The 22677-nt window shown below is 43.7% G+C and overlaps 1 protein-coding gene across 1 annotated transcript in view; it reads left to right on the top strand.

Moving 5' to 3' along the window:
• Nucleotides 1-20458: 20458 nt before the first annotated feature.
• The window catches only part of MSH4 (mutS homolog 4), a 1513152-nt gene continuing 1510933 nt past the window's right edge, over nt 20459-22677 (top strand). The window contains exon 1 of the mRNA XM_078673412.1: nt 20459-20604. Within this exon, the coding sequence (XP_078529538.1) occupies nt 20589-20604 (16 nt within the window). The 5' untranslated portion in view covers nt 20459-20588. The remainder of the gene's footprint in view (nt 20605-22677) is intronic.

Below are 22677 nucleotides of genomic sequence, written 5' to 3'. Positions count from 1 at the left end.
CCCGGTTGGCCTGGGGTCAGTTCTGTGATATTTTGGCACAATTGTGATTATATGCCTAATGTGATTCCTGCATCATGTGTAATGCCTTTTTACCTACACCTCTGAATGTCTGTTTATGCTTAGGAGTTTGCGTTACCTAGTATAGTTATACTAGTGAGTTCATGGTTCCCTGCGTGATATTTTCCTAAGGTGGTTAGGGTTGGTGGTACTTACCTTTTACCAGTGGTTACTGGTTGTGTGCTACATTTTGCTATTTGGTGCTACAGTTATTATATGTGCTCAGCGTTATTACTACAAAGTGCTAATTCTACCAAGTGCTAGTTCTAAAAGTGCTTATTCCTGACAGTGGTCCATGTGGCCCTGTCCCGTGTATATAATCCCCTGTAAATTCTGCCCATGCCTCTGGCACATTGTAAAGTGTGTGTTTTATTATCTAATGTGTTTGGTATAATACAAAGGCTATTTTTATATATAACCTTGTGTGGAGTTTACTTTTTGGTGGGCCTTGTGTGTTGTTGCTGGGTGCGCACGCAAATACTTAACCTACATTGCCTCCGGGATCAGCCTTACTGCTCGTGTCACATTACCTAGAGGGTGAGCAGGGGTTATCCTTGGCGTGTAACTCCCTTGCCCTGACTAGAGTGGTGGTTTCTGCCTGGCTTTGGCGCAAGCCTTAGCCAACCGGAAATCCCATTTCTAACGATCTCAATGTTTCAGATGCCAACCCAGTAAGTTTTACGGGAGAGAAGATAACCATGCTGGGTTGCAGGTGGCTTACATTCCTTTTTGAAGGAAGGTCAGCCAGAGGTAAGTTGTATGCTGCCAAGGTTGGACCTTCTGTTTTAGGCTGGCATGATCAGAATAATCTACATATCATATTAGATCCTAATAGTGAAGAGAACGTGCTTATAATGGATGAAACTAGCAAATTAGGTGAAGTTCTTTATAAAAAATTCCTAGATGTATTCGGTGAGGAGTTGGGGGCACTTAAAGGATTTGAACACCGTATTGTGCTTAAAGAGAATGCGGAACCTTGAGGTTCTAAAATTACGAATTCGTCCATGCTCAGTCTCCATTTTGTGGTCGCCGCCATTTTGTTGCCCTCACTCAGGCAGCGCGGCGAACGCGATGTTTTTGTCGTTTCTGCATTTACGTGTCAGGTGGCTTCTTTGCCTGTGTTTACTAACTAGTGTCAGGGTCTGGCCGAGTACACTAATTCCTGTCTGAGCTGATTAATCCCCGTCCGGACTATTTGTTGGTTCACACCATTCTTTCCTCCAAGTTATCTTATCTGCTATCCTTCGTAACATGTCTCTTGCATTCTCCTGTTTCACGATTGTCCTTCTACAACATGCAGCTGTGTTTTCTCTGCTTGTAAATCAAATTGTGTGGATTCACTTGTGATTTACCCAAGGGGTCGAATGACAAACATAACCAGGAAACTTGAGTTGCTTTAGACTTAAAGTATTGTTTATAACGTTTGCCCATGTCTCATTCTCTTGTGTGATTGTATTTTGCATTGTATTGTACCGTATATAAACCTGTGCGCCACGGAAATAAGTGGCAGTCTCTTTTGAACCTCGTTTTACCAACGACTTCTAAGACCACCGTACTAGCTGCAGCTAATAAATACTATCTTCTACGCCAGACAAAGGTTCCGTGTCTCTGTTTCTGACAAGGCAGGTGAATCCAGGGGATTTCAGGCGTACCCTGCTCCGCCGAGCATTAAGGCTACAGTTCTCCAACTGGCGCCTAACGTTGGGCGACTTCAACGGTAGCAGTTGAGCCCGAGGGTCGTGAGGAGCCCCGCAAGAAAATTCCGGAGGAAGCGCACCACGTGATCGACCCCTGTGTGTTGGAAGTGGACCGACTGTCTTTGACAGCGCGGCTACTCCTCTCCGACAGCTGCTGGCGACTGCTGCCCTGACTGTCGCCCTGCCTTGGACCCTTCTGATGATGTTTGGTAAAGCGAGGCAATAGTCGGACCTTCGCTGGTGTAGGACGATCCTTAGTTAAGTATTTGGTGGGTCGTTCCCACAAAACTCTTTTTTTTTTTTTTTGGGGGGGTTTTATTCAGGTATTGCAATACCCGAAGCCAAGGGGTAAGTACGTTTGTACTGTTTCATTGATTTATACCCCTTGTTGTTTGTGAACAGTCTAGAGAAATAACGATGCCTGGACTGAGTAAGTTCAAAAGAATTTGTTGTTTAGGTTGTACGAGGGATTCCCAGTTGGAGGAATCATGTCCGATCCCCCCAGTTGGACCTCCCACTTATGAGCTCTATTAGAAACATGGTATTGGTCCCATTACCTTTAACGAGACATGGGTCCGATACACGAAAAATAGTGGAGTTTTGAGATGGCCCCAAAATGGTAGTTTTGATCCCGCCATACTAGATAATTTGGAAACGATTCTGTTTAAAAGAAAAGCCCGGCCGGCAATGTTTGACTCTTTTCACCTTTGGCGTAAGGAAGCCAAACAAAAGGAAATAAAACAAGCGAAAAAGGATAAGAAAGCACAAAACTTGTCAATTATTGAGGCTGCTCAGCAGTTTAAAAATAATGAAGTGGATGGTGCGAATGAGATCTTAGAGAGGCAACATCGCATGGCAATAGATAGATGCTATCCGATGCTGCCTATTTCTTCGTCAGATAAAAGTAAGGAATTGGAAGAAGATTCCCCCATGTCTTGTTTATTGAATTCACCTCCGCCCTATGCCCAAAATCCTAATGCACCTTTGTTACCCCCTCCTATTGCTCAACCAATGGTTGCTCCATTGCCTATTGTTCAGGAACCGCCACAGCCTATTAATGCTTCCTTGCCTGCCTCTGCTCCGTCTTTACATCATGTAATTCAGCCCCCACCTCCTCTCCAATTCCCCGCTCTTGTTTCTCAGTTGGCCACATTCCAGTCCCCGTTACCTTCCATGTCTGTAAGGCCTCCTGTTCTCTCAAGGGATTCCCCTACTTCACACAGGAGACTAGCAGACGCTGTTTCGAATTTCTTTTCTCCTCTTCTTGGGTCCTTGAATCTGTCTCCAGCTTCCGCTAGACGACAATCTTGTTGTCAACTTCCTCTTACGGATGAGAAAGTAGTTTTGGGTTCCCTAGCTCATAAATGGATTAAGAATGGACCAGAATACAGTACAGGGGACATTATGAGTTCCTTTCATCAATGGGCAGAGCCCACACAAAGATATGTCTTTAATGTTATGTGTCAGACTCTTATCAGTGGTTGGGAAGATATGGAGTTGGATACAGTTCCTTCGGAGTTACTGAAATTACAAGCTGATTTTGATAAAGGTTTTATTGTAGGACCACAAGTTGAAGAGGCGGTGAATAAACTTGTTGCGTTCCGAACTATGTTTTTGTCCTTGTCCATTTCCGAGACTGACGCTGCCAAAAACAAAGGCATTAAGAATTATCCGATGCGTGAAGTTCCTCCAGTATGGAGGAAGGCGGTGGTTGGCCCACCTCCTGTCCCTGCTCATTTTCAGCGTATATGGGTACCTTGGAAAAGGTCTGAAGTATTGGCACTTAAACAAACTCTTCCGGACCCTCGTAAAAATCCGGCTGGATATTACAAGGAGTTGTCTCAAACTGTTGAGGCCTGTATTATGAATTTGGCCGATATTGATATGTTATTTGGAAATGTCGTTCCGCAAGCATTATGGGCACGGATTCTTAGGGAGAATCATGTTGGTGAATTAGGTGGTGATTGGGCTGCTATTAGAGCCGCCGACGCAAATCAAGTGGGTGGTGCGAAGCCTGAGGATTTGATTACGGCCCTACCAGGCAGAATAATCGAATTGATGAAAACTATGATGCCCGCGGTACGAGTTAATTGGGATAAGCTGGCTGCATGAAAGCAAAAGAAAGACGAAAGCGTCTCGGATTTCTTCACTCGTTTTGAAGAGACGTTTATTGATCATAGTGGTCAGGATTTGAGTGTAGAGGGTGGTCAGCGATTGTTTGTGGATAAGTTTGTATATAACTTACTTTCCGAATTGTCAAATAAACTGAAGAGTTCTGAAAGTGCATGGGCTGCGTCTTACCCTGCTAAAATACTGGCTACCGCACAGTATTATGAGAATAGAGATAAGGAGGAGAAGGAGAAACAAGAAAAGAAAAATAAAGATTTGAAAACGAAGGTTCTTTTACAACAAGCTTATCCTCCACGTTCTGCACTGCCTCAGTTTTCTCAACCCCGTCAGTTTCAGAAGGTGCTCCAGAAACCTGAATACTTCGCACCATGTCCTTCGTTGGGTCCTAATCAATGTGCGTATTGTAGGGAAGAGGGACATTATAAGAATAGTTGTCCGGTTTTATTACAACGTAATAATGGAATGTCTGCTCCACGGGGTCGTGGTACTGCCCAGACCGGATCTAGAGGTAGAGGACGAGGTGTGTCCTCTCAGGAGCAGCGTTCTTTTCCTACATATACTACGAATTACTTTGATCAGCAGAGAGTTCAGTCCACGCAGTATTATAATGACGATTATTGTGAAGAAAGGGCTGACGATTTTCAGATCGAATAGGATAGCCATGGACAAAGTGAGGGAGTTGTGTCGATTCCAGTAGATCAAAATGGGCCATATGTCACTATCAATACTATGGGTGTTTCAGAACCGTTTCGTTTGGATACTGGTGCAATGAGAAGTTCTATTATGCATACTAAACTCCCTGGGGCACCTTTGTCTGGCTTAATAAATACCTCAGTAGGATTTTCTGGCGTCCCAGTCCGTAATCCGGTTTCTTGTCCCTTGCCCATTTCGATTGGACGCTATGATTTGAATGCTCCACTTATTCTGACAACTGGTTGCGGCGAGAACTTGCTGGGTCTGGATTTATTGAAAAGGCTACATGCAACATTGTATTGTTCCCCTTCTGGTGTGCATCTAACGTTGGGGAAGAAATTGACGTCTTCTATGTATCTATCTCGAGATCAGTTCCCACCCGAGTTGCTTTCTCTTCCTGAAAGTATTTGGGCTACAGGCCCGAATGACGTAGGTGGTCTTGCGATCCCACCATACGTTGTCACAGTTAAGGAGAATGTGAAGATACCACACATTCCCCAATACCTTATCTCTACTGATGGAGAGAGAGCACTGTTGGCTATTGTCGATGATTTTATTCAGAAGGGTGTGGTTGAAGAAACGAGAGGCAATGTTTGTAACAGCCCTGTTCTTCCGATCCTCAAGAGGACACATCCTTCACAACCTCCTGTTTATCGATGTGTTATTGACCTTAGAGAGGTCGATAAAATTGTTGTGCCACAGTTTCCTGTTGTTCCGGACATTACAGCTTTGTTGACGATGATTCCTACTTCGGCAGCTTGGTTTTCAGTCATAGACCTTAAGAATGCTTTCTTCAGCATTCCTATTGCTGAAGAAAGTAGGGATATCTTTGGTTTCTCTTTAGGTGGCCGAAGTTTTAGATTTAAAAGAGCACCCCAAGGCTATTGCGAAAGTCCCTCTATCTATAGCAACTTGATGCTTTCTCTTTGCCTCCGGGTGCTACGCTTATTCAGTATGTGGATGATTTGCTGGTGGCTGCTGATACGGAAGATGTGTGCAAGAGTGTGACTGTTGCATTGTTACATCATTTGGCTGCTCTACATCATAAGGTGTCTCCCTCTAAGCTGCAATATGCCCGCCAAGAGGTTACCTATTTAGGTCATCTCTTGTCGAAGGAGGGAAGGCGATTGACCCCTGAACGCATTCATGCTATTTCACAGATGTCTGTACCCACCACGCAGAAAGAAGTGCGTGCCTTCTTGGGTATCACTTCCTACTGTAGACAATGGATTCCTAATTTTTCACTTTTGGCTAAACCTCTGTTGGCACTCACGTTGAAAGATACGCCACATCCGCTCCCTTGGACGGATGAATGTCAGAAAAGCTTTGTTGACCTACGTACTGCTCTGTGTTCTGCTCCAGTGTTGGGTACCCCAGATTATAGCAAGTCTTTTACATTGTACGTTCACGAGAGAGAAGGTTGTGCATTGTCAGTTTTGACACAGCGATTTGGAGATAAGAAAAGGCCGTGTGCCTATTTCTCCACTACACTAGACCCAGTAGCTAATGCTTTGTCCAGTTGTCTGAGAGCTACGGCAGCTGCGGCGATTTCTATTAGACAGTCTGCCGGATTAGTGTTGGATAACACACTCATTGTTATGGTTCCACATGCAGTGGATACTCTGTTGAATAGGACAAGAACACAGCACCTTACGAGTGCTCGTTTGTCTGGATATGAGCTGACACTTCTAGCGAGTCATGTACATATCAAAAGATGTAATATGTTAAATCCAGCTACACTGTTGCCACTCCCAGAGGAAAAAGACGCGCAGGAAAAACATGATTGTTTTCTTCGAACGGAAGAAGAAACGAAGGGTAGGATTGATTTAAAGGACACTCCGCTCAAGGACCCGGATGGGATCCCATGGGTGGACGGTTCTTGTTTCAAGCTTCCAAACGGGGAGACTACTTCTGCTTATGCTGTTACTACCTTATGCACAATTGTTGAGACGGCACGTATTGGACATAATTCAGCCCAAGCAGCTGAATTGATAGCCTTGACTAGAGCGTGTGTGTTGTCAAAGGGAAAGAGAGTGAATGTGTACACAGATAGCCAGTACGCTTTTGGCATTGCACATAGTTTTGGTAAGTTATGGAGGGAGAGAGGATTCTTTACCTCTCACGGTACAAAGATCCAGCATGGTCAGTTAGTGACTGATCTTCTTGAGTCACTCACCTTACCTGCACAAATAGCGATCATAAAGTGCAGCGCACATAAGAAAGTCACAGATGACGTGGGCCGTGGAAATGCATTTGCAGACAAGGTAGCAAGAACTACAGCTAGAGACACCGCTAGTCGAATGTATGTGGCAGGTCCTGCGAACTAGGTTAGGGAAATTGGAATGTGTGAAGACATGATTGAGAGTGTAAAACGATTCAAGGCAAGGCTACTGAGAAGGAATTGAAAACGTGGAAGGAGAGTACGGGAATGTTAGACTCGACGGGTTGTTGGACGGAATTGACGGAACATCAGCGATGGTTATTACCGGATGCTTATGTGTTGCCGGTTGGTACTATGGCTCATGGTCCAGCTCACATTAGTGCGGAAGGCATTTGTAAGGTTTTGGCTCCTGTATGGCACAATGAAGGAATTCCGAAATGTGCAGAGAATGTGGTTAAGCATTGTATTGTTTGTTTAATGCATAACCCAGGAAAGGGTACCCCAACTCCGGCAGGTCATTTTTCTCCCCCGTCATATCCTTTTGAGGTGTTGCAGATCGATTACATTCATATGGATCGGTGCAACAACCTTAAGTATGTTCTGGTGGTGGTATGTGCCTTTTCCCGCTGGATAGAGGCCTACCCCTTGAAAGATAACACTGCTCTGTCAACTGCTAAAGTGTTAATTAAAGAGTTTTTCCCCAGGTTTGGTTTGTCGCGAATTGTCTGGCGTGACAATGGAATTGAATTTGTGGGTCAAATTATGCAAAAAGTGTGTTCTGGTCTTGGTATTAGACAAAAGTTCCATGCGGCAAACCATCCACAGTCAGCGGGTTTGGTTGAGTGTTATAATGGTACACTCAAGTTTAAACTAGCTAAGATTCAAGCCAGTACGGGTCTTGCTTGGCGGAACGCCTTGCCCCTAGCTCTTTTGTCAACCAGAACTACTGTGCACTCTCGTATGGGACTTAGCCCATACAAAGTGGTATTCGGACGCCCAGCTAATATTTGGGGTGTCCCTCGTCCCAAGAAATACTCTGACATACCATATCCTCTGTTAATTTATTATTTGCATGACTTGACTACTAAATTAAGTATTATTCGTCAACAGGTACAAAGTGCTTTGCCAGAAGCCTCCACAGACCCAGGTCACACCATCTTGCCCGGTGACTGGGTCTGCGTCCAAAATTTTCAACGTACCAAGAATCTGGAGCCTCGCTGGTCCACGCCTACGCAAGTCCTGCTTGCCACCCGCACAGCTGTGAAGGTGGTCGGCAAACGAAACTGGGTGCATGGCGTGCACTGTAAGAAAGTGCCATTGCCATTACCCTTCGACCAGTGGATTCGCAGTGGTGTAAGGGAATCGGACACTGCAGCGGTTCCTTGTTTTGTGCCTATCAGTGATGCTCAAATTTATAAAACTCAGTCTGAGAAAGCAGATGACGATATTCTTCAAGCCGCTGTACCTGTGCATCTTCGAATAGACACTACGAATCCAAAAACTTTATTCAAGGACCAGACGGTGCCGAGAAAAACTCGCTACAACCCGAGGTCGAGAACTGGCCAAAGGAACTGAACACTTTTGAACACTTTTTTTATTGATCAGAGACATTTTTTTTGTATAATATTTAGTATTAGATGTGCCATCCGTCTCCGTCGCAGGGTCACGGTAGGAGACTCAGACTGTAACCTGATTTTTGTTCTTTTACTAAGTGGCTAGTGCCTCAGGATATACAGAAGTACGTAGCTGACTGATTGAGGAAAATTGCCGTGAGCGACATTTTTTTTAGATAAAGATGGATGGCACTGCAACCGTAGGTAGGGAAAATAGGAAGCAGGAAATGAGATTGAAATATTGTAAATTATTGCGTAGTTGATTTGGCGTAACTTTGTGTATTTATATGTTTTTGTGTATTTTAATAGCCTGCATAGGTTGGTTAGTACATATTCTACACCCGAGAAATGTGGCTAACTCTACAACTTCTTTGCCCTCTCGCCTTTCTGCCTTTTCACATAAAATGCATACTCTACCCTCTCATGAACAGATAAGGAGAGCTGAATATATGAATAATACGTTTATCCAATTGTTACACCAACACCAGTTGGCTATTAATATGACTGACTGCTGGGTGTGCGGTCTTTTGCCACACAATGCACAAAAGGGGATGCCATATTTGGTTCTTCCCTTCTCATATGAAGGTTCAGCTTGGGCTTACCTGACTATATTTTCGGCCGCATACCACAATAGACTTCGAAGCCCTGTTAAAACTTCTGGGAATGGATTGGATTTTAGCCATAGCTCTTTGATAAATGGTATTGTGACGATGGCTAAAATTGTAGAGAAGAGTAAGATTCCGTTAGATGAGAAGAAAGCTTATGAAGGTTGGAATGTTACCCACTATGTTTCTAGCCTTGGTGACAAAACTAGAAAGGGTGAGTCTTCTCCTGTATGGACTGTACCCCATCAAGGTAATATTTGTCTCCAAGTCAACAGTAAGAAAGATGACGTCAAGCAGAATTGTTTGCACACCTACATTTTTTCGTCCCCTGATTTCCCTCCGTTGGTTCAGTCTCAAGGAACCTATTTTGTCTGTAAAGATAGAGCTTACACATGGCTCCCTTCCAACTTTTCTGGAACCTGTTATATAGCTTTCCTCCTCCCCCCTACATATACGGCTCCGTCAGACCACCACAGAGTTAGATATAGCCAAGGTATATTTGATGTCAAGGACAAGGCAGAACAAGAGGGAGGAGACTTCCTTAAAGGATTCCTTCCCTTTTGGGGCTCGATGGTCGACAGCAGAAACATCAGGCAATTGGTGCGAGTGGTTGAGACCACTATTAACGTTACTGCTGGTGCAATAGGTAACATTACAGCAGAGCTTCAGGCTGACCGTCTTATGACGTTGCAAAATCGAATTGCGCTAGATGTGATCCTAGCAGACCGAGGAGGCGTCTGTAAATTGATCGGGTCTAGTTGCTGCATTTATATTCCAGACGATGCTCCGGCAGTATACAAAGCCATTTCCAAATTGCATACCATCTCCGAGTCGATTCATCAAGACGAAGGGGATTGGTCCTTTATGGGATGGTTTTGGGGAATACTGTCAACTTGGGGATGGAAGATCCTAACGTTCCTTGGAGCAATTTTGGCCGTCATATTCTCTTGTTGTCTGTGTGTTCAATGTGGTCCCGCAGTGTGTGGCTTGCTGGCTACTTTATGCGTTCCACATCTTGCAACTCAGAGGACAGAGAATATTAGGATGATGGTGCAGCAACAGCTTGAGGATTTTATGAACATCGATGCTGATTCCGACTCAGATTAGCATGAGTTTATTTTTGCCTGAGTAATGGCAAAAGGAGGGTCTGAGGTTCTAAAATTACGAATTCGTTCGTGCTCAGCCTCCATTTTGTGGTCGCCGCCATTTTGTTGCCCTCACTCAGGCAGCGCGGCGAACGCGATGTTTTTGTCGTTTCTGCATTTACGTGTCAGGTGGCTTCTTTGCCTGTGTTTACTAACTAGTGTCAGGGTCTGGCTGAGTACACTAATTCCTGTCTGAGCTGATTAATCCCTGTCCGGACTATTTGTTGGTTCACACCATTCTTTCCTCCAAGTTATCTTATCTGCTATCCTTCGTAACATGTCTCTTGCATTCTCCTGTTTCACGATTGTCCTTCTACAACATGCAGCTGTGTTTTCTCTGCTTGTAAATCGAATTGTGTGGATTCACTTGTGATTTACCCAAGGGGTCGAATGACAAACATAACCAGGAAACTTGAGTTGCTTTAGACTTAAAGTATTGTTTATAACGTTTGCCCATGTCTCATTCTCTTGTGTGATTGTATTTTGCATTGTATTGTACCATATATAAACCTGTGCGCCACGGAGTTAAGTGGTAGTCTCTTTTGAACCTCGTTTTACCAACGACTTCTAAGACCACTGTACTAGCTGCAGCTAATAAATACTATCTTCTACGCCAGACGAAGGGTCCGTGTCTCTGTTTCTGACAAGGCAGGTGAATCCAGGGGATTTCAGGCGTACCCTGCGCCGCCGAGCCTTAAGGCTATGGTTCTCCAGCCTAAGGTGCATAAGGTGAGACCTATTCCTATGTTATTAAGAGATGAAGTTAACAGGGAATTACAAAATTTGTTGTCAAGAAGAGTCATTGAAGAAATAGACACCTCAGAATGGATTTCTCCAGTCGTTGTAGCACGAAAATAGAATGGAAAAATCAGTCTATGCATTGATTTATGCCACCTCAACAACAATATTGTTGTTGAGAGATTTCCCCTTCAAAAAATCAATGGGATGGTGTCTTCATTGAAGGGGCGACCTGGTTTTCTACCATAGACCTTTCCATAGCTTACCATCAGGTTGTGCTGGAACCTCACTCAAGAGGGCTTACTGCCTTTTTCACCCCCATCGGATGCTACAAGTTTGGACGCATGCCTTTTGGTCTTGCATCAGCCGTGTCTGTCTTTCAGCAACTAATGCACAGACTTTTTGCAAGATTGAAAAGGGTTTCATTCTTTCAAGATGATATCTTAATTGCTGCTAAGGGGAAGGATGATCATGACTCTATTTTGAATGAGGTTCTACGCACATTACAGGTTGCGGGTTTGACTGTTGAACTTTCAAAGCGCAAATTTGCACAAATAAGTGTTTCATATTTGGGGCACATCATTAGTTAAACTGAAGCCTTCACTTATTAACACCATTGTTGGGGCACCCACTCCCACTTCTGAAAAAGAAATCAGATCTTTTGTGGGTATGGCAGAATATTGTGCCCAATTTATACCACATTTTGCATCCAAGGTCTACAATATTCGTGCTCTCCCAAAAAAGAATGTAACATTTGAGTGGTCTGTTGAGTGTGAGAGGGAATTTTCTTTAATCAAAGAAGATTTACAACGTGTTAATGCCTTGGGTAGTTTTAACCCCAATCTGGAATGTTTGCTAACCACCGATGCGAGTGATAAAGGACTGGGAGCAGTTCTTTCACAGAGAGGGAGTGATGGTAGGGAGAAAATAATTTTGTTTGCTTCTAGAGCTTTGCCCCCTGCGGAGAGCAAGTACCCCATCCTCGAAAAAGAAGCTTTAGCCTGCACATGGGGTTTAGAACATTTCCGTGCTTTTGTTTGGGGTAAACCTGTAATCATTCACACGGATCATCGACCTTTGGTACGTATTCTGACCACTGAAGGAAGTGTGGGAGCTTCTGCTAGGTCAGCCAGAATTTCGATGCGGATGAAGGAGTATATTTATAAGATCATTTATGTACCTGGCAGAGACAATGTGGTCGCTGACTGTTTATCTAGACTATCAGTTCCATTGGAAGAGTGTGTTGATGACCCTTGGGGTAAATACAGCATAGCCCTTATTCATGATTCTGGTACACCGGCCATTGCCAAAACGGAATGGGTGGAAGAGCTACACAAGGATAATGATTTAATGGTTGTTTCTGATTACATCTGTAAATGGTGGCCTAGGAAACACAACATTACTGCTGATTTGAAGTCCTTTTGGGATGTACGTATGGAGTTATCTTGTGACAAGGATTTATTAATGAGAGGTGACCGTATCATTCCTCCAAGAACTTTACGTAATAAGGTTTTACAATTATGCCTTCAAGACTATTTTGGAATTGCCAGAACAAAGTTGATTGTTAAAGGCGTCTTTTGGTGGCATGGAGTCAACAGAGACGTTGCTGCTCTGCTGACAAGTCTTTAAAAAACTGAAGACCTCCAATGAGTGAGAGTTTAATTCCCAGTCTTCCTCGGGAAACTGTTGCCATTGACATCTTCGGACCGGTTGGTGATTTGCAAGAGTATGGGTTGGTGATAATTGACCTTTTCTCTAAATGGCCTACAGTTAAAAGTGTGGATAGAGTTGACGCCCAAGTTGTTTTAGAATTTTTGGATAGTATTTTTATTTTGGATGGACTGCCTGTTTGTGTGCTTAGTGACAATGGTGTACAGTTTGTGTCGAAGTTGGCCAAAGATTATTTCGAAAGGTGTGGTGTGAAACACAAAACTACATCAGAGTACAATCCAAGTGGTAATGGCACAGTGGAGCACTTTAATAGAGTTATTAAGGGTGTGATACAAGCGGCCATGAGCAAATAGTTGGATTGGAAGTTAGAGATACAGAAAGCTATTTGGGCTTATAGGGTTACCCCTCAAACCACAACTGGGCTATCTCCTTTCATTATGATGAGAGGGAGGACGCCTAGGTGTTAATGTAACCCTAGTTGGCTTTTTGAAGGGAAAGTGCAACAGTGGTCACCAGTTGAAGTCAAAAAGGATTTAGAATCTACTCATATGAAGAGCAAAGTATATTATGATACTCATCATGGTACTAAACATGTTCCTATTTAAGTGGGTGCTTGGGTTCGCATCAGAAAACCTATCAAAGTCTCCAAAGGTGATACACCTCAGCAAGTTATTAAGGTCCTACGCAATTCCATTAGACATGATGATGGTAGGGTGTGGAATCTTAAAAATGTTGCTCTGGATGTTAATCATCAAGATGTACAACATACTCAAGAATCCACATGTTCATCCAATTTTGATTGGGTGGAAGACTATTTTAGTAATAGTAGCTTACAATCTCATTTGGGTTCAGATGGTTACATTCCTGTAGAAGCCACTCCGGGAGAACAGAACTGGACTCTACATCTTCCACCAGTAATGACAACCCTGGTGTTTCTGCTTTAACAGGAAGGGAAGAGTCTTCTGCTACTTTTGGACCTGTCCATGAGTCGCATAATTCATATGTTGATTACAACAACTTATGTAAGTGGAGGAGAGCTCTTCCTGCTTGGTTGAAAGAGTATGTTATGTGATTATATTTCCTTTTCTTCCCTATACCCTCCATCCTTGTTCCTGGTTCCTTCTGTTTCATTATTCATTTTCTCCTTCTTACCTTACCCTGTTTATTTTGTTTTAGAAGAGAGGGGGATGTGTAGTGTATCCTTTTACTTATGTTTCTTACCTGCATTTCCCTTTAATGACTCGTGCTTGCGCGAGACATAGAACTTAGGAGTATGTCATTAATGTTCTAGATTTAGGCTTCATTTTGTACTGGCTGCCTTGATGATAAGCCGTGCTGCCTGGCACTTGCTTGTTCCCCTTTTTGATATGCTACTTATACAATAAAGCGTTTAACTACTTGACGTCTCCTCGACTTACTACACTTATTTACCCACTATTTTCAGCCCTTTTTAGGTCTCGCCTACGCAGCGCGCATGCGCTGCATAGGAGGAGACTTAATGCCATCGGCAGAGCTTTTTCCCCGCAAATAAGTGCACGTGTTGCATTGCTTGCAATTCAACGTGTGCACATCTTGGCGATTTCCTTTCGGGATCGCGCGGCGCCATATGGTGGCGCCATATGGTGGCGCCATATGGTTGCACGCTCCCGAAAGGAAATCGCCCATGCCCCCTCCCCCTGCTGCCCCTTTTATTGCCGCGCGGCTTTACTGCCGTGGATTGTAGTCTCTCTTCCATTTCAGTCTTCTGTTGTCCTTTCTTCCTTTCCATAACCCATTGTATTGAGTAGGAGGCGTGTTTTTTTAGGCCTTTTACTGACGCCATTAGTTGGTAGAGCGGGAGCAACACGATAAGAAGATAAATGGTGAGAGTGGGCTCGGGCGCGCTAGGCTGTGTGGCGTTGTCTCTCGGGTGGATGTAGGCTTCGCCTCTGCAACAGGCCTTCGTTCATTGCCTACCCGACACATTACTTGTGGGCTAGCTGTTACCGCAGAGACGCGGTGCAGTGTGGTCTGCCAGAACTGCCTTCTGTACTGCTAGAGAAGAGTACTGCTTCAGAATTGGAGGGTGGTGGCTTTGTCAGGGGTACGGAGGCTTTGATGGGTGAGCGAGTACTCTAGTGAAGGGCACACCCTTCCTGTCTCCTTCCGAAGTGGGTTGGTTGTGAGAGAACTCAAATGACGAGTAATCATCCGGTATAACTTTAAACGTGGACACCTGTCAGCATAACAAATAATGCTGACGCTTAGTACTCCATGGTGATAGAATGGCATGAATTGGGCGGGTTAAGGAAGGGGTGGGTCAACAGCAAAGAGGGAGTGAGGTATTTATTTAAAACAGCTGGGAGTAACGAGGACGAGCGGGCTTTTGCATTTATGAAGAAAGAAGGATGTTCTCCAGTCAGCAGGTATGAGCGGCGGCTAAAAGGAAAAGAACGGAAGGGAGTCCAAAGGGAAGGGAGGATAGAGAATTGAGTTGGCATGCCGTAGTGAAGAGGGAATAATGGGATAATCGGACGGAGATGTTCGAGTTTGGCAGAAATTTAACAGTATAAGTGAAGGAAGGTGTGAGTGGGTTGTGAGGGGGGTAGACCCACAGAATGGTGAGAGTAAATGGGAAAACATCGAGTGAGAACCCAGAGGGGAGGTGTGAAAGGCACAGGAAAGGGCGGGTAATCGAAGAACCAATGTAGTTGTAGATTTAGTGGTAACCAGGTGTGATAACGGAGGGTAAATGACAGAAAATGAAACATATGCAAGTTTTTTTAAAATGAGTTTGTAAGACATGTTCCATTGTTATTTGCAGTTTGTTCCCTGACGAAGGACCAATGTGGTCCGAAATGCATTGGAAGATAATGAACTGCTTGAAATTAACCATGCTTCAGTCGTGTCTTTGGGAAGAGAGGTTCTGAGGGCCCACCAAGACATATGAAACCTGGAAAATAGCATTCCCTTGCACGAGGAAACGTTGAAGAAGGCATTAAAGGATTAGGCTAACCCGGATGATAAGAGCAAAAGCTTGAGTGAAAAAGGATAATTTTGAAGACTATGATGCAAATGCAAAAGGAGAAAAGGCAGTCGCCACTGAAGTGGGGCTAAAAAGAAGCCCCACAGCTATGGTGTTTATGCTTGTTTATAGAGCCAAGTCTTCAGTGCTCTTCTAAATTTCATGTGGTCGGGGCAGGTCCGGATCTCAAGGGGAAAGGAATTCCATAGGCGAGGGGCCAATGTCGCAAATCGACAGCCACCAGTGCGCTTCTGCCTGAAAGAGGGAATATGTAGAAGGGCAAGATGGGCTGACCGCAAATTGCGGGAGGGGGTGTGCCTCGTTATCAGTTTATTGATGAATTTGAGGCTTTTGCAGTGTAGGGATTTGAAAATCATGCAGACTGTCTTGAAGGTGCAACGTTGGGCCATGGGGAGCCAGTGAAGTTTCATGAGCAGATTGCCATCTAGGTTGACTCAAAATCAATCTGGCTGCATAGTTTTGAACCATCTGAAGTCGCTTTAACAGGTAGAGAGGAATGCCAAGGTAAATAGAATTAGCATAATCCAGGTGGGACAGTACCGTAGCTATCACCACCTGGGTAATGGCCTCCGATGTAAGGAAGCGCTGAACCTTCCTAATTTTCCTGAGTTGGAAAAAGCACTTGGAGACCACCTGGCCCACTTGTGTTTTCAGTGAGAGGTCACTATTTAAGGTGACTCCGAGTGTCTTTGCCGATGTAGAGGGGATTGGAGCTGGCCCCATGTCTGGAGGCCAGTAGTGCGGGCCCCAGCGTTTGACACTGTCCCCAGTGAGTACCAGCTCTGTCTTACCCGGGTTGAATTTCAGATGACATTGGTCCATCCAAGCTTGGATGTATCTCATGGTAGCCTGAAAGCTGGTGATAGAGATTTCGGAGTTGTCTATCATAAAAAGCAGTTGCAAATCATCTGCATAGTTGAAAACCGTCACTTGTCTATCTCTAAGAGACTGAATTAGGGGAGAGATGTAGAGATTGAACAAGTGGGGGGACAGGGAGGAGCCCTGAGGGACACCGCAGGTGATGGTCTGCTTGGGGGCAACCAGATCTGCCTGAGATCTGTTCCCCAGGAAGGATTTTACCCAGCTGACCGCAGTGCCCTGGATGCCGGCCTGGGTGACACGGTCGATCAGGATGGTACGATCGACCATGTCAAACGTGGCCGAGAGATCCAGAAGCACCAGGGCCTGAGGGGAGCGGTTGTCCGCACAGTCGCGGAGTGTATCCAGAACCGTAAGTACCACCACCTCCGTCAAATGCGCGGGCCGAAACCCTGCCTGATGGGGCTCGAGGTAATTTGAATCCTCCAAAAATTTAGACAAGCATCTGGCTACGTGGGCCTCCATCACCTTTGCTAGAAAAGGGAGCAGAGAGATAGGGCGGTAGTTTGCCTGGCATCTTGGGTCAGCCCCGGGTTTCTTCAAAAGCGGTACTACCGTAGCTTCCTTGAATGCTAGGGGCACTTGTCCCGACCTTAGAGAGTCGTTCAGAAGGGTGCAGGCAATTTCAGGGAAGGCAGAAAAGCAGTATTTTACAATATAGGGGGGGGCAGCTGTCTGAAGGGGCACCAGATTTAACTCTCACTGGAAGCTCTTGGAATTGCTCTGAGGTGATAGGAGGAAAGCTGCTGAGTGTGTCATTGTTTTTGATAGTAGCAGTAACCGGGATGATGGAAGTGGGGGGTTGTGAGATACTTGCTTTAATATCCGAAATGTTCTCAATGAAATAATCATTGAGTGATTCACAGAGGGTCTGGGTGGGGGTCAGCCTAGGGCAGACACTGTCTAAATTAGTTAATTCATTCAATATGGAAAAAATGTCCTTCGATCTATTAGTTGAGTTAAGGATACGTGAAGAAAAATAAGCCACTTTAGTGGAGAGGATGGCCTTCATATATTCCTTTTGACTATAGTGAATCTGATCTTTAGGTCGGGGGTGTAGCTACGGCGCCATTGTCGCTCCAATTGACGCAGGGCCACTTTCTTTGCTTTCAGCTCGGGCGAGAACCATCTCTGGGCGTCTGCATGCCGCGCCAGTTTAGCTTTCTTGTAAGGAGCGTGCGCATCACTAACTGCTATCAGCCAGCCAGATAGGTTGGTTTCATGTATATTAATATCAGAGGGTCTGGGTGGGGGTCAGCCTAGGGCAGACACTGTCTAAATTAGTTAATTCATTCAATATGGAAAAAATGTCCTTCGATCTATTAGTTGAGTTAAGGATACGTGAAGAAAAATAAGCCACTTTAGTGGAGAGGATGGCCTTCATATATTCCTTTTGGCTATAGTGAATCTGATCTTTAGGTCGGGGGTGTAGCTACGGCGCCATTGTCGCTCCAATTGACGCAGGGCCACTTTCTTTGCTTTCAGCTCGGGCGAGAACCATCTCTGGGCGTCTGCACGCCGCGCCAGTTTAGCTTTCTTGTAAGGAGCGTGCGCATCACTAACTGCTATCAGCCAGCCAGATAGGTTGGTTTCATGTATATTAATATCAGGATGGGGGGATGGAATGGTATTAGTGAGTGTGCGTAAAAATTCTGATTTATCTAATGCATTCCATTTCCTAGCCCAGCCTCCGGCCACTGTGGCAATTGTATTGGTGGTAGAATAGACAAGATTAAATTTGAGTAACAAGTGGTCGGACCACAGACAGAGGGAGGTTACCGGGGTCGTGACCAACGAAGAGTTGGTCCAGACATGGTCCAGGATGTGGCCCTTGCAGTGGGTTGGCAAAAGAACCTGCTGACTAAAATTCAGGTTCGTGAGAAGCTCAGTGAGCTCGCTAGAATGCGGGCCGTCCTTAAACCAGTAATTGAAATCACCTAGCAAGAGGACCCTGGCATGGTCCATGGCCAAATTTGCAATTTGCTCGCTTAGCACGAGGGGGAAAGATGGCATATTATTCGGAGGTCTGTACAAAAGCACACACGCAATCATTACATGAGAGAGGTCAAGTTTAAACACCAGATTTTCTGTGTCCGGGAGGTTTAGGCAAGTGAGGGCATTTACTATCTATCTATCTATCTATCTATCTATCTATCTATCTATCTATCTATCTATCTATCTATCTATCTATCTATCTATCTATCTATCTATCTATCTATCTATCTATCTATCTATCTATCTATCTATCTATCTATCGATCGCCCTCACTCTACCTATCTATCTATCTATCCCCCTCACTCTATCTATCTATATATCTATCTATCTATCTATCTATCTATCTATCTATCTATCTATCTATCGCCCTCACTCTATCTATCTATCGCCCTCACTCTATCTAACGCCCTCACTCTATCTATCGCACTCACTCTCTCTATCGCCCTCACTCTATCTATCTATCTATCTATCTATCTATCTATCTATCTATCTATCTATCTATCTATCTATCTATCTATCTATCTATCTATCTATCTATCTATCTATCGCCCTCACTCTATCTATCTATCTATCTATCTATCTATCTATCTATCTATCTATCTATCTATCGCCATCACTCTATCTATCACCCTCTATCTATTTATCGCTATCTATCTATCTATCTATCTATCTATCTATCTATCTATCTATCTATCTATCTATCTATCTATCGCCCTCACTCTATCTATCTATCGCCCTCACTCTATCTATCTATTGCCCTCAGTCTATCTATACATCGCCCTCACTCTATCTATATATCTATCGCCTTCACTCTATCTATCTAACGCCCTAACTCTATCTATCGCCCTCACTCTATCTATCTATCGCCCTCACTCTATCTATCTATCGCCCTCACTCTATCTATCGCCCTCACTCTATCTATCTATCGCTCTCACTCTATCTATCTATCGCCCCCACTCTATCTATTGCCCTCACTCTATCTATCGCCCTCACTCTATCTATCTGTCTATCTATCTATCGCCTTCACTCTATCTATCTATCGCCCTCACTCTATCTATCTATCGCATCACCACAGCATCACTCAGCATCACCACAGCATCACTCAGCAGCACCACAGCATTACTCATGGGCACCACAGCATCACTCATGGGCACCACAACATCACTCATGGGCACCACAACATCACTCATGGGCACCACAACATCACTTTGCACTACCACAGCATCACTGAACGCTACAGCATCACTCGTCGCCACCACAACATCACTCAGCGCCACCACAGCATCAATCTGTGCAACCATTCAACAACAACTGGTTCAAATATGTTCTCTCAATGTTTCAAGCTTTATTACAAATGTCACAAAAATATGTTAATATTTCACTTCTGTTCTTGGATTTTTATCACAATAAAATACACTGAACATAATCTTCACAAACGTTATTTACAAAAGTTTAAGCTATTGCCATTATAAATTACAATAACTTTTATTTGAGAATTAATTATTTAAAAAAATTAAAAGCCATTGTTATTTGTAATATCAATACGTCTAAGTCACGTAAATACAACACATATTGCATTACAAATGCGATAGGTGTCACATTTGCAAAAGTTAAAACTATTGGCATTGTAAATGACAAAGCTATTAATGTAGCTATTTTCAAAACCAACACATAAATAAAAAAAATTGTCATTTACAATACCAATAGCTCAAACTTTCCTAATGCGAGACCTATTGCATTGCTAATGCTTGTTTTGCTTCTAAGTATCGACTTCTTTTTTTTAATCTCATTTCAAGTTTCACTAATGTGATTTTTCTACCTTCTTTTTTTGCTAGAGAGTAAAAAAGCAGCATACATTCTCTTCTTTCTTCTCGTACTGGATAGGAGAGCCACGATGTTATGCAACATAGAACCTCAGGCTTGAGGAATTGCTGGCAGTAACCAATGGACACCACGCACGCTGAGCCAATCAGAGCATACGCTGCCGCCCATGGCGTAATTGTATACGTTTCCTACTACCTGATGACGTAAATTACGTCTGTAAACTATCTGTGGTGTTAGGTGGCCGCTGTTCTATCGCTACGGTGCTCATCTCTTTTGTCAACCATTTACTGCTTACCAGTGTCCGGGTAGAAGGATTTACCGGAGAGGTTCAGGTCGGGTGCAACGAGCTTTTCAAATGGAACTAACTGGAGGTAGGCACGGAATGGTGGTAAGCGACGAAGACATAATAAAACTAAAAGGGGGTTACAAATAATAAGGTAGAGGCGAAGAGAGACGGGAGAAAAGGAAGGAAAATGCACGGGGGAAGTAAAAGCAAACGATAGAGGCTGGAGAAGTAATTGCATTTATATAGTGTTACTACCCCTGACAATGCGTAGAAGCGCTTTATTGGCGAGTAGCATGCTTCTCCGCAACCCAAGAGGATAAGTGATGAATTAGTATAGTGAGGTATGATATGAATTTGAGCGGTGAACATGTAAGTTTGTTATTTGTATTAAAAAGGATAGCAGGGGGAAGTCAAAGATATATAAGAGAAACACATGGAGGATAAGACATTGTAAAAGGAAAGAACACATATGTGGAGAGCAATAAAGAAAGACGAAGTGCGATTAAAATAAAAAGGACAGTTCTGGAAACTAACATTTAATTATGGAGGAATACAGTGGTAAACTTGGAAGAAAAAGAACACTATCAACATGAAACGGTATAATGAATATGACCATGGTGAGGCCTAAGAATGGCAGTGGTGCAAAAGCATACAAACAGAAGGATAAAATACAAGAAAAATGCAGTACCTAAGAAAGGGATAGAAACATGTTAGTGAATGTGTTATGGGGGGACATAAGAAAAGGGCGAGGAGAGATTTTGAGGCTGGCAGAATCGGGTTGGAAAGATGGGGAGAAACATATCAACTGCAAGATGGACAAGGCGGTTTAAGAAAGAAAAAATAAATGAAATGGTAGCAAAGAAACTGGGAGAGACTGGGTTGGTTGAATGACCGGTATGTGAAAAACAAATTGCAATACGTTAAGGATACAATGAACAAGATACATTAGATAAGTAGGTACAAGATGATGTAAAATGGAGGTAAAGGAACTCGAAAAGAGATGAGAGGCTGTGATTGAAAATATGGTGGTGATATTGAGACTGTAAGAGATGGCAGTGAAAGAATAAGATGTGGAGGTGAGAGGAAAACTTGGATGAATAAATGTGAGAGATAGCAAGGGAGGTGAAGGACTTTGGAAAAGTTCAAAGTAATGTTATAGGAAATCTCCATTTTCTATGTGGCCAGCCCATATTTTTTGCCTCTTGCCAGCTCCTGACTTTTTGCTGGCTTTAGAAGTCTTTGCACTTTAACCCTGCCGGTGGTAAAGTGCCTGTGTTCCCCTTAAAAACGTATTTGAATTGGCATATTACTAATTGGTATAGCTAACTTATGTGCCCCATATATATGTGTATATATATATATATCTATATAATGTATCCGGGCCTGGAAGTAAAATTTCGCTATTGGAATGCAGCCCCTATTGTCATCCACTACAGTAAGAGTGTAAGACATAGCTTTAGGCTTGCCAGTGTAGCCTGACTGTAGCAGTGTAAACGCTGCAATTCGACCTGTCAAAAGAAACAATTTTGACAAGGCAAAATCTCCCCTTCCATAGTATTTAAAAGTAGAGTGTGTAGAAGCATGCCCTTGCAGTGACTTGCACCCAAAAGTTATTTTCGCATGTAGAAAATCAGAGTACCGATTAAAATCCTAATACTGTATTTCGGTAATGGAACTACCTAGAAAAATAATTGAACAGCTATTCTTAACTGTTATCAATCCTATCCTTGCCTGAAGTTCCTGTATGCTAAATATGCATTTGCTCTCCTACTTCTGCCTGCCACTAATTAGCATTTAAATAGGCATGGAAAAGGTGTTAAATGCCTCCCAAAAGCACATGATAGGCTGATCTGAATGGGCAGAGATGACTCCATTGAATCTTCCAGAATATGCAGGGAGTTGCTCTGAGTATCCTATTTAACACTACGCCATCAATTCCTGCTTAAATAATAAATCCTGCCTAATGTTTCTGCTGGGTTTTCATAGAACACGGGGGGCTCACTTGTAAGGTCGGGAAACAGGATGTCAAAACAAATCTTTTGTATCCACTGTCTGGTTGCAGAAGAACCCTGCTTTGTTCCACTCTAATTCTGCCAATGGCTTTTTACATAAAACATTGGAGGAGTACTTGTATGGAATGGAACAGGATTGCACAAGA

The sequence above is a fragment of the Lissotriton helveticus genome, chromosome 1_2 (assembly GCF_964261635.1).
Source record: "Lissotriton helveticus chromosome 1_2, aLisHel1.1, whole genome shotgun sequence".
Taxonomy (NCBI): domain Eukaryota; kingdom Metazoa; phylum Chordata; class Amphibia; order Caudata; family Salamandridae; genus Lissotriton; species Lissotriton helveticus.
The sequence above is the reverse complement of the archived record's forward strand: the minus strand, read 5'-3'. Positions and strand labels throughout refer to the sequence as shown.